The sequence below is a fragment of the Oncorhynchus gorbuscha genome, linkage group LG02 (genome assembly GCF_021184085.1).
Source record: "Oncorhynchus gorbuscha isolate QuinsamMale2020 ecotype Even-year linkage group LG02, OgorEven_v1.0, whole genome shotgun sequence".
Classification (NCBI taxonomy): domain Eukaryota; kingdom Metazoa; phylum Chordata; class Actinopteri; order Salmoniformes; family Salmonidae; genus Oncorhynchus; species Oncorhynchus gorbuscha.
The window spans coordinates 35,149,534-35,165,619 of NC_060174.1; the positions used below are offsets into that span (position 1 = coordinate 35,149,534).

The following is a 16,086-nucleotide window of genomic DNA, read 5'->3' on the forward strand; positions in this document are numbered from 1 at the left end:
TGGAAAACATTTTCAGGTGAATGTGTGGCTGTGTCTGAACTGCCAGATGCACAGAGCACTTGGAGGAATGGAACCTCATGGACCTACCATGATGAAACCCAAGCCTTCCCCCAACAAAGTCTCTGCTCCTGCTGCTCCTCAAACGAGAGACACACCAACAGCATCTGGTCCCCAAAAAGTGGCCACTACACCAGCCTCACCCAAAAAGGAGTCAGTGACTCCAGCCTCTCAGCCTGTCCCCTCAAAACCTGAAGAGTCAGTGTCTGGGAAGATGTTTGGCTTTGGTTCCTCCATCTTCAGCTCTGCATCCACTTTGATCACTTCGGCTGTTAAGGATGAGCCCCACACCACACCGCCAGCTTCTCTCAAGGTGTCTGCACCCTTTTCGCTTCAAAAGCAGGAGACTCACACACCAACTGGTGCCCAAAAAGGTGCACCAACACCAGTGTCACCCAAAAAAGAGGCTCAAACACCAGCCATAGCCCCAAAGAAAGACACCCCAATGCCAGCCTCCCCCCAGAGAAAGCCAGACTCCCCCACAATGACTGCAAAGCAGGACCAGAAACATTCAAGTCCTTTAAAACCAGGAGACCCATCAGGGGCTAAGCAGGGGAGTGCTGCACAACCACAGCAGCAGCCCCTACAGCAGAAGACTCCACAAGTCCAGCCTCAGCAGACCCCAGTAAGTGCACTGAAAGCAGAACCTGTGAAGCCTCAGCAGACCCCAGCAAGTGCACTGAAAGCAGAACCTGTGAAGCCTCAGCAGACCCCAGCAAGTGCACTGAAAGCAGAACCTGTGAAGCCTCAGCAACAGCCTCCTAAAGTTGGGACCTCTCCAGGACCGGCTCAGAAGAAACCACAGGAAAACCGGAGAACATCAGAAGTTCAGAAACCACCACAGCAGCCCAGCCCTGGGCGTAGGCAGAGTATTGCCATTCCGTCCACACAGCAACCCCCCAAGCAGGAGTCAGGAGGCTTCTTTGGCTTTGGTGGTCCCAAATCTCAGTCTACCCCCTCAAAGCCTGAAGATTCAGTGTCTGGGAAGATGTTTGGCTTTGGCTCCTCCATCTTCAGCTCTGCATCCACTTTGATCACCTCAGCTGTTCAGGATGAGCCCCACACCACTCTGCCAGCTTCCCCCATGGTGTCTGCACCGGCCTCTCCCAAGATGCCCCCTGCAAAGGAGACCAAACCACCTGCTGTTCAGAATGCAGAGGAGAAGAAAGCAGAGCAACCCCAACAGGCCAAGGTCCCCACATTATTACAGGCCAACATGGACAAACCCCCATCAGAGCCTCCAAAGGGAGCAGCATCTTCCCAACCAGCTCTCAAAGCAGGCCAGTCCACCTGTCCACTATGTAAGATGGAACTCAACATGGGCTCCAAGGACCCTCCCAACTACAACACCTGTACCGAATGCAAGAACACTGTCTGCAACCTCTGTGGATTTAACCCCATGCCAAGCGTTACTGAGGTAAGAAATTACTATTCTGGGAATTAATTTAATAAACGTAATACAATTATGGCTACTCTGTCAAATTGCCTTTGCCTACCAATGTTTTATTCAGTTGAAAGTTTCAATAATAGGGACATTTAAGGTACTTGTATTGAGTGCTTTAGTTACACAAATTGTAACATATCAATTCAACTTAAATACTGTATAATATTCAAGCAAGATACTAGGAGAAACGATGTCGTATGCAGACTGAATATTCAGATGGAAATATTCAGCATTATAAACTGGGTGGTTCGAGCCCTGAATGCAGATTGGCTGACAGCCGTGGTATATCATACCGTATACCACTGGTATGACAAAACATGTCTTTGTACTGGTCTAATTGCATTGGTAACCAATTTATAATAGCAATAAGGCACCTCAGGCGTTTGTGGTATATGGCCAATATACCACACCCCCTAGTGCCTTATTGCTTAAATATACAGTGCCTACGGAAAGTATTCAGACCCCTTGACTTTTTCCACATTTTGTTACATTACAGCCTTATTCTAAAATTGATTAAAATGTTTATTTTCCTCATCAATCTACGCACAATATCTCATAATAACAAGGCAAAAATAGGTTTTGGCAGCAATTACAGCATCGAGTCTTCTTGTCTATGACTCTACATTCTTGGCACACCTGTATTTGGGGAGTTTCTCCCATTCTTCTCTGCAAATCCTTTCAAGCTCTGTCAGGTTGGATCAGGAGCATTGCTGCATAGCTATTTACAGGTCTCTCAAGAGATGTTAGATCAGGTTCAAGTCCGGGCTTTTGCTAGGCAACTCAAGGACATTCGGAGACTTGTTCCGAAGCCACACCTGCATTTTCTTGGCTGTGTGCTTAGGGTTATTGTCCTGTTGGAAGGTCAACCTTCACCGCAGTCTGAGTCCTGAGTGCTCTGAAGCAGGTTTTCATCATGGATCTCTCTGTACTTTGTTCCGTTCATCTTTGTCTTGATCCTGACTAGTCTCCCAGTCCCTGCCACTGAAAAACATCTGGATGGTGCCAGGTTTCCTCCAGACGTGACGCTTTTCATTCAGGCCAAAGAGTTCCATCTTGGTTTCAGATGAACTCTAGAGCTCTGTCAGAGTGACCATCAGGTTCTTGGTCAGCTCCCTGACCAATGCCCTTGTATCCTGATTGATCAGTTTGGTCAGACGGTCAGCTCTAGGAAGAGTCTTGGCGTTTCCAAACATCTTAAATTTAAGTATGATGGAGGCCACTGTGTTCTTGTGATCTTCAAGTCTGCAGAATTGTTTTTGTACTCTTCCCCAGATCTATTCCTCGACATGATCTTGTCTCTGAGCTCTACAGGCAATTCCTTCGACCTCATGGCTTAGTTTTTGCTCTGACATGCACTGTCAACTTTGGGACCTTATATACACAGGTTTGTGCCTTTTCAAATCATGTCCATTCAATTGAATTTTTCACAGGTGGACTCCAATCAAGTTGTAGAAACAGCTCAAGGATGATCAATGGAAACAGGGTGCACCTGAGGTCAATTTCGAGTCTCATAGCAAAGGGTCTGAATACTTACAGTTGAAGTGAGAAGTTTACATACAATTAGTTTGGATTCATTAAAACTCGTTTTTCAACCACTCCACAATTGTGTTGTTAACAAACTATAGTTTTGGCAAGACGGTTAGGACATCTACTTTGTGTATGAGACAAATCATTTTTCCAGCTCTGTCAGGAGGGATGCGGCAAAATTCACCCAACTCATTGTGGGAAGCTTGTGGAAGGCTACCCGAAATGCTTGACCCAAGTTAAACAATTTAAATGCAATGCTTTCAAATACGAATTGAGTGTATGTAAACTTCTGTCCCACTGGGAATGTGATGAAAGACATAAAGCTGAAATAAATCACTCTCTACTATTATTCTAACAAATTATTTTAATTTCACATTCTTAAAATAAAGTGGTGATCCTAACTGACCTAAGACAGGGAATTCTTACTAGGATTAAATGTCAGAAATTGTAAAAAACTGAGTATAAATGTATTTGGCTAAAGTGTATGTAAACTCCGACTTCAACTGTATCTAAATAAGGTATTTCTTTTTTTTGTTTTTTTATATATTTGCAAACATTTGTAAAAAGCTGTTTTCGATTTGACATTCTAGGGTATTGTTTGAAGATTAATGAGGATTTTATTTCATCCATTTTAGAATTAGACTGTAACGTAACAAAATGTGTAAAAAGTCAAGGGGTCTGAACACTTTCCGAAGGCAATGTTTATACATTTCTTTACAAATCGATTCTTGGAATCAATTATCAATATATTATTGTTGAAAAATAATGTTGCGATATGTAACTGTATCGGTTTATTCCACACACCCCCATCCCCCATACAGTGTTAGGTTCTAATTCTCAGAGTAAAAAACTCTACGGACACTATGAAAGCTTTACCAAGTTTTTTCTGCCCAGAGGATCAATACAGCTGCATTAGACAAAGCATCTTTCCACCACCACAAGTATATACAGCGCCTTGCAAAAGTATTCATCCCCCTTGGAGTTTGTCCTGTTTTGTTGCATTACAACCTGTAATTTAAATGGATTTTATTTGGATTTCATGTAATGCACATACACAAAATAGTCCAAATTGGTGAAGTAAAAAATAAAAACACTTTTTTTTACGGAGAAGTGGTGAGTTTTTGTGTATTCACCCCCTTTGCTATGAAGTCCCTAAGAGCTGGTGCAACCAATTACCTCCAGAAGTCACATAATTAGTTAAATAAAGTCCACCTGTCTGCAATCTAAGTGTCACATGATCTGTCACATGATCTCAGTTTATATACACCTGTTCTGATAGGCCCCAGAGTCTGCAACACCACTAAGCAACGGGCACCTCCAAGCAAGTGGCACCATGAAGACCAAGGAGCTCTCCAAAAAGGTCAGGGGCAAAGTTGTGGAGAAGTACAGATCAGAGTTGGGTTATACAATTTTTACGGAACGTTGAACATCCCACAGAGCACTGTAGAATCCATTGTTAAAAAATGGAAAGAATATGTCACCACAACAAACCTGCCAAGAGAGGGCCGCCCACCAAAACTCACAGACCAGGCAAGGAGGCTTTAATCAGAGAGGCAACAAAGAAACCAAAGATAACCCTGAAGGAGATGCAAAGATTGGAGTATGTGTCCATAAAACCACTTTAAGCCGTACACTCCATAGAGCTGGGCTTTACAAAAGAGTGGCCAGAAAAAAAGGCATTGCTTAAAGAAAAAAATAAGCAAAAATGTTTGGTGTTTGCCAAAACGCATGTGGGAGACTCCCCAAACATATGGAAGAAGGTACTCTGGTCAGATGAGACTAAAATTGAGCTTTTTGGTCATCAAGGAAAACGCTATGTCTGGTGCAAACCCAACATCGCTCATCACCCCGAGAACATCATCCCCACAGTGAAGCATGGTGGTGTCAGCATCATGCAGTGGGGATGCTTTTCATCGGCAGGGACTGGGAAACTGGTCCGAATTGAAGGCATGATGGATGGCGCTAAATACAGGGAAATTCTTTAGGGAAACCTGTTTCAGTCTTACAGAGATTTGAGACTGCGACAGAGGTTCACCTTCCAGCAGGACAATGACCCTAAGCATACTGCTAATGCAACACTTCAGTGGTTTAAGGGGAAACATTTAAATGTCTTGGAATGGCCTAGTCAAAGCCCTGACTTCAATCCAATTGAGAATCTGTTGTATGACTTAAAGATTGCTGTACACCAGCGGAACCCATCCAACATGATGGAGCTGGAGCAGTTTTGCGATGAAGAATGGGCAACAATCCTAGTGGCTAGATGTGCCAAACTTATAGAGACATACCCCAAGAGACTTACTGCTGTAATTGCTGAAAACGGTGGCTCTACAAAGTATTGACTTTGGGTGGAATGAATAGTTGTAAACGCTCAAGTTTTCAGTTTTTTGTCTTATTTCTTGTTTGTTTCACAAGATGAAATATTTTGCATCTTCAAAGTGGAAGGCATGTTGTGTAAATCAAGTGATACAAACCCCCCAAAACATACATTTTAATTCCAGGATGTAAGGCAACAAAGTAGGAAAAATGCCAAGGGGGTGAATACTTTCGCAAGCCACTGTATACTCCAATGTAGGCACTCCCCCTTCTCTCTAATCCTAACATCAATTGTGGTTTGACAGGAAGATGAAGTAAAGGGGTAATAAAGCATAATTTCTCCCTTAAGGGGATCTGACCTAACCTCAACCCCTCATTTGCCCAATTCACAGATGTCCATCTGTATCCCCTATAGCAATCCTGTGTCTTCCTCCTGTCCACCCAGCACATTCCAAAGCCATCTGGCTCCTACAGATAACCATTAACTTCTGATGTAAAAATCAGTCTCTAGGATAGCAATGTCCCAAGTTTAACCCAGTATCCAACAACAGTATGTATCTAACACAACACTGCACTTTCAGATGAAGGAGTGGCTGTGTCTGAACTGCCAGATGCAGAGAGCTCTTGGAGGAATTGAACCCCCAGAACCCTTCATGATGAAACTGTATCCCAACAAAGTTTTTGCACCTCAAACAGTCACTGTGACACCTATTGCAGCTCAAAAGGACATTGCAACACGTGCTGCATCTGTGAAGACAGACAGTCCAATCCCAAGCTCCCCTCAAAGGAAACCAGTTCCCCCTGCAGCTGATATATCAAAAGCTGAAGCTACTAAAGGAGCAGGTACTCAAATTCCAGCAGGCCCAGCTCAGATGGCATCACAAGGGAACCGGAGAGCTTCAGAACCTCAGAAACCAACACAGCATCCCAGCCAGCCTGGGCGTAGGGAGAGTAGTGCCATCTCAGACACACAGCAACACCCCAAGCAGGAGTCAGGAGGCTTCTTTGGCTTTGGTGGTACCACATCTCAGTCTACCCCCTCAAAGGCTGAAGAGTCAGTGTCTGGTAAGATGTTTGGCTTTGGCTCCTCCATCTTCAGCTCTGCATCCACTTTGATCACCTCAGCTGTTCAGGATGAGCCCCACACCACACCGCCAGGTTCCCCGAAGGTGTCTGCACTGGCCTTTCACAAGTTGCCCCCTGCAAAGGAGACCAAACCACCTGCTACCGAGAGAGCAGAGGAATCAAAAGCAGAGCAATCCCAGCAGGCCAAGGTCCCCCCATCAGTACAGGCTAAAGTTGACCAACCCTCATCAGGGCCTCCAAAAGGAGTAGTATCCTCCCAACCAGCTCTCAAAGCAGGCCAGTCCACCTGTCCACTCTGCAAGGTGGACCTCAACATTAACTCCAAGGACCCTCCCAACTACAACACCTGTACCGAATGCAAGAACACTGTCTGCAACCTCTGTGGATTTAACCCAATGCCACATGTTACTGAGGTAAATGAAATTGCAAGCTTGTGGTATTTTATGTTCTTGTTTATTTCAAAAAATCCATTGAACACAGTCTGTTATTTTCAGTTTGATTATCATAGTTTACTCTTAAATTAAATTTGACTGAATATGTTTTTTCAGGTGAAGGAATGGCTGTGTCTGAACTGCCAGATGCAGAGAGCTCTTGGGGGAATGGAACCCCCAGAACCCCTCATGATGAAACCCCAACCCTTACTCAAAAAGGTTTCTACACCTGTTGCACCTCAAAAGGAGCCTCCGGCAACTCAAAAGGTAAAGGAGACTGCGATACCTGCTGTAGATCAGAAGAAGGCCGCCTCCACACTCCAAAAAGAAGAGACAACCACTCTTGCTGCACCACAAAAGGAGACTCCATTACCAGCCTCATCCAAAATGGGGGAGACACCAGTTACAGCTTTAAAGCAGGACACTCCAACACCAGATTCACCACAAAATAAAAAATATCCTACACCACTAGGTGTGTCTGTAACAGATGAGGTCCCAACCACAGCTTTGCCTGCCAAGAAGGACATTTATGCCTCAGCCCTTATCAAGGAGGAACCAACTTCTGCCTCCCCTCTCATCAAGGAGGTCACTGGTTCACCTCTCACTAAGGGGGCACCAGCCTCACCTCAAAATAATAAGGAACATATACTACCAGGGTCACAAAACAGAAAGGTGTCCCCAACACCAGGTTCAACCCAAGATAACTATGCTGTACAATCAGGTTTACCTCTGAAGAAGGAAGCACCATTTTCATCAGCAGTAGAGACTAAAGCGGTCCAACTTCCAGCTGCAGTTATAAGCAATGAGGCACCTGTTCCAGATTCACTCAAAACAAATGAGACAACAACACTTGGCTCCGCAATGAAAAAAGAGTGTTCATCTACTGAGATCTCAATTGACAACCAGAAACCTGCAATTGTTCAAAGGTCGATGGAGCCACCAGCCACACCTACAAACAAGCAGAATGAGGTTGTTCAACCCTTACAGCAGCCAGAAAAGAAAATGCCTGCTGCACAGCCTCTGGCACAAGTACAGCCCCAGGAAGCTCTAAAGCCAGACCCCAAAATCACTCCCCCAAAGCAGGAGCTTGGGAAACCAGCCAGTTCAGCACCTGCTCAGAAGGCACTAGAGAACCGGAGAACATCAGAACCTCAGACACCAGCACAGCAGCCCAGCCAGAGTAGTGCCATCCCATCCACACAGCAACCCCCCAAGCAGGAGTCAGGAGGCTTATTTGGCTTTGGTGGTCCCAAATCTCAGTCTACCCCCTCAAAGCCTGAAGAGTCCGTGTCGGGTAAGATGTTTGGCTTTGGCTCCTCCATCTTCAGCTCTGCATCCACTTTGATCACCTCAGCTGTTCAGGATGAGCCCCACACCACTCTGCCAGCTTCCCCCATGGTGTCTGCACCGGCCTCTCCCAAGATGCCCCCTGCAAAGGAGAACAAACCACCTGCTGTTCAGAATGCAGAGGAGAAGAAAGCAGAGCAACCCCAGCAGGCCAAGGTCCCCACATTATTACAGGCCAACGTGGAAAAACCCCCATCAGAGCCTCCAATCGGAGAAGCATCCTCCCAACCATCCGCCAAAGCAGGCCAGTCCACCTGTCCACTCTGCAAGGTGGACCTCAACATGGGCTCCAAGGACCCTCCCAACTACAACACCTGTACCGAATGCAAGAACACTGTCTGCAACCTCTGTGGATTCAACCCCATGCCACATGAAACAGAGGTAATTAAACTGTCTATGTTTCATCAAAGTAATTTGGCTACTCTAACATAAATGTTGCACTTTATTTTACAACAGTTATTTAAGAATACTAACTATGCATTGACAGTGTCTATAGTTGCCAGTCATCTCTTTCATCTGAGTTGTAAAATAGGATAACAAGAAGCTTTGATTGAGCTCTTGTTATAACTATTGGCTTTTCTCCAAATGGTCTAATATTTGTTTATGATCTTCCTGGAAGCAAAATGTAATCTGGAAGAATTGTATTAATACAGTCTGATATAAATTATTCATTTCATTTAACATCTTCAGATTTAGAGCATTATGTCAGTAGTTTTACTACATGTTTGTAACATCTAGTATGAAGCATTTAAATAGCAACTAAGATAAGAGCATCTGTAAGTCCTCAGACTGCAATACAATTCTACAAGATTGTTTGTTGAAAAAAATGTTCAATACTGTTATTTTATTTCAGGTAAAGGAATGGCTGTGTCTGAACTGCCAGATGCAGAGAGCTCTTGGAGGAATGGAACCCCCAGGACCGCCGATGATTAAATCCCAACCCTTGCCAAGCAAAGTCTCCACACCTGCTGCATCTCTAAAGCTGACCCCAGCACCAGCTAAACCCCAAAAGGAGGAGATTCCAGCACCTGCGGCTGCCCAAAAAGAGATTCCTCCACCGACTGTACCTCAGGAGACACTAATACCGGCTAAACCCCATCAACAGCTGCAGTCAAAAAGGAGGAGACCCCAGCACCAGGATCCCCACAAAACAAACCTGCTCCACCTGCTGTGGCTGCAAAGGACAAACAGGAACCTATAATTGTTCAGAAACCAGTGGACCAAACAATTCCAGTGACACCCATACCAAGTGGTGCTGCTACACCTGCACAACAGCCAGAAAAGCAAACTCCTCCACTGCAACAGCCTGATGCTAAGCCCCCACCACAACTACAGCCCCAGCAAGTTCCAAAGATAGACCCCAAAACTGATCCCCTAAAGCAGGAGCCTGAAAAGCCTCAACAACAGCTTCCAAAAGGTGGAACCTCTCCTGCCAAAGCTGTATCACAACCACAGGCCAAGCCCCCAAAGCAGTCAGTGGGTTTCTTTGGCTTTGGCGGTGCTAAATCTCAGCCTGCTCAGTCAAAGCCTGAAGAGTCAGTGTCTGGGAAGATGTTTGGCTTTGGATCCTCCATCTTCAGCTCTGCATCCACTTTGATCACCTCAGCTGTTCAGGACGAGCCCCACACCACTCTGCCAGCTTCCCCCATGGTGTCTGCACCGGCCTCTCCCAAGATGCCCCCTGCAAAGGAGACCAAACCACCTGCTGTTCAGAATGCAGAGGAGAAGAAAGCAGAGCAACCCCAACAGGCCAAGGTCCCCACATTATTACAGGCCAAAGTGGACCAACCCCCATTAGAACCTCCAAAGGGAGCAGCATCCTCCCAACCAGCTCTCAAAGCAGGCCAGTCCACCTGTCCACTCTGCAAGGTGGAACTCAACAAGGGCTCCAAGGACCCTCCCAACTACAACACCTGCACCGAATGCAAGAACACTGTCTGCAACCTCTGTGGATTTAACCCCATGCCACATGAAACAGAGGTAAGAATGTTTTATTACTAACTAATTAATTCACTGAAATGCATAAACAAACAGTAAATATGGTTACAAGAAATGATAGGAGAATGTGCCCTAGTGGGCTAAACCGGCATGGCGGCTTGTTAGACAAAAGGGGAAGTGGGGGTCGACTAAGAAGTCACTACAGAGTGATAATTATAACAATTGAAATGTGAATCCTTTGCACATGAATGCTCACTCATTCGGGAACAATTGCAATCAATATATATATTTACTCTCAGTGTGTCGTCTTGATCGCTGGTGAAAAGTTTGTTTCTGTTGGAGAGTTTTGTTCCCCTTTCTCTCTCTCTCTCTCTCTCTCTCTCTCTCTCTCTCTCTCTCTCTCTCTCTCTCTCTCTCTCTCTCTCTCTGTCTTGGTTAGAGGGGATAGTGCAGAGTGAGATTCATGAATTTGTTATAGAATGGATGTTTCGCGGTTGTCATTCTTCACGTTCAATGATACCGAATTCCTACCTGCAGACTAGTAATTAATATCAAAGACTTGTTCTTATTCTGTTGGTATCGATAGTCTAAGAGTTTAACCACGTGGTATGGTTAAAATATTCAGCAATGGTCTACAGCCTTTGTCCCCTCCTAATGGTGAAAAACATGGTCTGCTGATAATTTCTCAAAGTTGGATTTTATTCGGAATTGCATAAAAGGGCTGTCCCAGGATGTCTGACCCTAACTGGGCTCAGGGGCGGTCCTCTGATTTAGTTAACTCCAATTCCCTTTTTGAGTTTTCCTTCATTAAACAGTCCAAAATCACATTGTAAAATTGTGTAAACAGTATCATACTCACTCATTCATCTTATACAACAATTAGATGTAAACCTCATATCTGAGGCTATTATATAAACAGCGTTATGGTAATGTCTCCCATGAGCTTCCACAAGTTGTGACATACGGACCAGTTCATAGCTGGATTCTTCACCGATCTTTTATATTTTCTCCGGAACATGAAATTTGTTCATACCTCAAGTTCTGTGAGGTGGAAGGAATTCCTTTGTTCTCTATGAAAATGTACTCTCTCTGTACTGTGTGTCCATGAGGAGATCCTCAGGAATTTACGACGTCTCTCTGACCACAGCAACCTAGTTGAAGGAGGAAAGAGGGAGGCAGGGAGAGGGGGATGGGGCTCGCCACATCCAAAGAGGCAACGTCATGACAATTGGCTTTTAGCTCAAATCCAGGTCCAGACCATGCAGACCAATTTTGGATTTGCATTTGCTACAGAGGTCTTCTTATTGTCTTACATTGGATGAAAATGTATCAGTAGTAAAGCACCAGTGTTTGATATATCTCCCTTTGCTTGTGCTGTGATACGTGATTTTGGACGCTGTAGTCTACTCAATCAAATGTTTTCTGAAACAGTGACTCAGTAACAGCGTAGGTCATTACAGGTTACTTGTGGTGATTTTACCTGCTGATGACTAATAATAACAGGCCTTGGCTTCCTGCTCAGACAGCTCACAGCAGTTCACCCAGCTGCTGGGGATGGATTGAGGGGTGGAGGCTGACAAGGCTAGGGCTGGCAACATGGATCCTCTCTGCTATATGCAGTTAACCTCCATTTATCACAGCCCGGTTTTCAGTGTTGTTGTGTTTCGCTCAAGACTTTCTAAAGGCTTAGTGGGTAAAGGGCCAATAAAAACATTAGTGGCCAGCAGGGACCAGTGATGCAGCTTTCAAGAACCTTGAAATGCTAAGTGATTGGCACCCATTCCAGCCAAACAGACTTGTGTTTAAAAAAACCACTGGCAATAGAATTAAATGTGCAGAGGACTTCATTCTTCCTTGGGGCAGAGCAGTTTATATTTGACAAAATATAGCATTTTCTCCACCATGTTTTGAGAGTGAGATGGATTTCAAAGTATGAGACCTCTACAGATGAGAGACTGATCCCTGCATTGGAAATGTGTGGAAAAGGATTGCCTGGAGAGCTGCCCAGACAATGCATTAGCACTGAGGTCTAAGTACAATGGCTCTATGTAATCTTTTGAGGGCCCTCAAACAGTATTAAAACCATAGTCTAATGCACTCTGTGTGGGTGATGGCTGCCTGCCTCTTCCTGGGACATCCCTCTCATGGTTAGGTCTCAGTGGATGTGACATTACATAACGGCTCATGCGAGGCGATGTCTCAGCCTCGGCGGTCCGGCATCACTGAAACTGTATTAAAGTGATTAAGAGTTGTGCAACAGCATTAGCGAGATGGGATCTGCTGCTGCCGCTGGCTGGGGACTCCAGCCCCCGTGAGAGATGGCAGGGTCCTGTGATATGCTAATAGGCAGAGGTGAGCTGGATTAAGTCCAACACAACACAGCATCAGTACAGCAGGAGCATGTGTCTCCTGCGGCCATCTGCTCCCCTCACAGATCACTGGCTCCCTGCACTTCAACAGTTTCCTTTCAATTATACTCCACACGTTTGTTTGTTTGCTGCTAATAGTGGTGCACGTCTGTGTTGAATTTGAGTCACCAACACATTGACACGCGCTAGCATGTTGGGTGCTGCTCTCGCCTCTCGGTCACCTCTGGGTTAACTAGTGTTAATTAAGGAACACCCTATTTCCAGGCTGGCAATGAAGAGTACTTCCCTTACAGCTAGCATTACAGTCTTTCCCATTGGTTGTTCACTCGCAGTGTGTGAGCATGCGATAGCATATGTGATTGAATGACTGAGTCCAACCTCGGCACTCATCCATGAGTACGTCCTAAAGGTTAATGAGGTGTATTATTATTATTATTTTTGTTGTTGGTTCCTCAAATTATAGCCATATCATATCAATATTCAGTATTATTATTGTTTCCTCATATTATCATTTCGATAGCATAAACTCTCCACATGGGACGCAAATGGCACCACTCTGATGTCAGTGTTCATACAGTGGGCTAGCTAGACGATACACCAGGGTTCCAATGTAATAACATCTCTTAGTCACACAACTGGAGACCTTTTCTAAAGGTCATCTTTTGATGCTAATGCCTTTGTAATAAAATGGTGGGTTATTTTACACAAGCCTCCACAGGCAGGACACAAATACCACCAGATTAAACCTGAAAGCAGCTAGCAGTGAATGGAAACTCAAAGATTGATGTAGCCCACTTAATGGGTTTATTTTGTTTGCTTTGGTTGCATTCTAGGTGATATATGATTATCAGTATTCGTTGCAGGTGACATACTGCGTTTGCCACATTCAGCATTTTAATTTGTGTGCTAGTTGAAAAGCCTGTTCCTTCATACGCCCCTGGATGTTGAATCTCACTAACAGGGCTATGAGAGTAGACCTCTCTGCCGTGTCTGAGCTGTTATGTTGTGGTGCTTCTACCAGAGACAGGTTTTCAGCAAGGCTCAGCTTAGCTCATACAACACTATGGCAGAATAATGCTCCATTTTATGAGGCTCTTACATAATCAACTCTCCTTCTCGTGTCTTTCATGTAGAGCAGACAATGCAGCCTGAGGTGTGGGTTGTGGGATACAGGGACACTGGCTACTACTGTATGTACACCACTCAACACACGCCTGTGTAACTCTGAAGGACGATGGCTGGGAATGTGTAACTGCAGGGGCAGCTGACCGCCACATTGTCATACTACATTGTGCTTCTCTTGAACCTTTTTTTTCAGATTGCCAGACATGCTGCCAAAGCCTTTTTAGTCTCTACAGAAGAATAAAAAGCAGTGGTTTGGTTAGAGGGAGGAGCATTAGAACTAGATGGGCAAACGCCAGTAGCAAGTCTGTTCATTTCCCCTCTCTCTCTTTCTACTCTAGCTGATCTTATGAAAAAGGCTGAGTGCATGTTCTGTTATCTAGGACACCTGTGTTCCCTCCCTGGGTCTGTTTACAGCCTTTGCAATTGGACCACTATACTGGCTGCTTGGTTATAATGTTCCATACAGGGTAATATAGAGAGAAGCATTATTGCGGTTTGGCAGGCTGATAGTACAGATGTGCTGGCACCACCAATAGCCTCTGTATAAAAGGACAGTTCTATAACTTGTTATTTTCTCATAAAAAAGGACTCCTCAAAGATGTAAACAACAACAAAAAAGCTCCTGAAAGATGTAAACAACAAAAGAAGCTGCAAGTCGTGGTCCACGTCTACCTCATAACCTTTAGGCCTAGCTGTAAGGCAGCAATCATCACACCCACCTCCACATCAAATGAAATGTTATGTCACATGCTTGGACTCACAGTGAAATGCTCCAAGGTTATTAACCAAGGTCAGTGGCTTAATCTGTGGTACATTTGCTGTACTCTCAACTAGGAATTTCGAAATGTTGAGATGTGTTCCACTGTAGCCCCTGGTCCAGGCTGTTGCTGCTGCGATAAGGAGAAACACCTTGGTGCATCCTTTCAACTCTCCTTCACAGACTGTGTGTTTCACAAGGTTCTAGCCAAGCTCTTTCATGTAGGGTTTATAACCATAGCACTTTATTTTTCAGTGTGTTTGTCTCAAAGCTCAAGTCAGATTTATTTTAGACTTCTGAGGCTGTATGTTTGAAAGGATAATCTGCAGAGCCAATCTGATTGAAAAGTGCAACCTTGCGCTGTCTTGGACCTGGTCTTCCTCAAATGATAGTAACCTTGATACAATTAGGGCTATGTAGAATCTCACTGCTGTAGCCTACTTTCCAGCTCAATTAACTTCAGAGTGTAAGGGTGTTTTACTGGCGGTAGAGAAGTCAGACACAGGATAGAAATAACTGTGTTTCCAACGGTGCAGTTTATTAACAAAAAAACCCACCGGAAAACAGAATAATAATAAAAATCAATGGGTAACATAACCCGACACACACCAGTACAGACGTACACATACACTTACAATAAACAATCACCGACAAGGACATGAGGGAAACAGAGGGTTAAAATACACAACATGTAATTGATGGGATTGGAACCAGTTGTGATGGAAGACGAGACAAAACCAATGGAAAATGAAAAATGGATCAGCGATGGCTAGAAGGTTGGTGACGTCGTCCGCCGAACACCGCCCGAACAATGAGAGGGAACAACTTCGTTGGAAGTCATGACACAGAGTAATATCTCTGTTACTTTATGGCAGTTGGTGTGTTGTGCATAGGAGCAGTTCCTAGCTGTGATGTGCATCCTTTAAGCTAAAATATCCCTTCAAAATGGGAAAGTAGTGCTGCTTGCTATTTTGAAGGGGGTCTTGGCTGTCATTTGAAGGAGAGGGAATAGAATCTCCCCCTAGAGACCTGTCCCCTTTCTTTCTTTCTCACTGCGGTGACGGTCTGCGCCAACTTTCTGGCGCAGCATGGGCGGCGTCCCATGTTTCCTCCGTGTGCTGGAACCAGTCATCCACTGCAGGAGCCTCGGTCTGACTCTGATGCCAAGGAGCCAGAACTGGCTGATACCCCAATACACACTGGAAGGGAGAGAGGCCAGTGGAGGAGTGGCGAAGCGAGTTCTGGGCCATCTCTGCCCAGGGCATGAACGCTGCCCACTCCTCCAGCCGGTCCTGGCAATGGGACCTCAGAAACCTACCCACATCCTGGTTATCTCTCTCCACCTGCCCGTTACTCTCGGGGTGGAAACCTGAGGTAAGGCTGACCGAGAACCCCAAATGTTCCATGAACGCCCTCCAGACCCTCGACGTGAACTGGGGACCCCGATCAGACACTATATCCTCAGGCACCCTGTAGTGCTGGAAGACGTGTGTAAACAAGGCCTCCGCAGTCTGTAGGGCCGTAGGGAGACCGGGCAATGGGAGGAGACGACAGAACTTAGAAAAACGATCCACAACGACCAGGATCGTGGTGTTACCCTGTGACGGAGGAAGATCGGTCAGGAAATCTACCGACAGGTGCGACCACGGCCGTTGTGGAACGGGTAAGTTCGTAACTTCCCTCTGGACAGGT

General features: G+C 45.2%; 1 protein-coding gene across 1 annotated transcript in view; it reads left to right on the top strand.

Annotated features, from left to right (window-relative positions):
* Positions 1–16,086, top strand: part of LOC124001530 (protein piccolo-like) — a 137,004-nt gene that overhangs the window by 16,768 nt on the left and 104,150 nt on the right. The window contains 5 exon segments of the mRNA XM_046308382.1: positions 17–1,474; positions 5,923–6,840; positions 6,976–8,586; positions 9,059–9,402; positions 9,405–10,185. Coding sequence (XP_046164338.1) covers positions 17–1,474; positions 5,923–6,840; positions 6,976–8,586; positions 9,059–9,402; positions 9,405–10,185 — 5,112 coding nt within the window.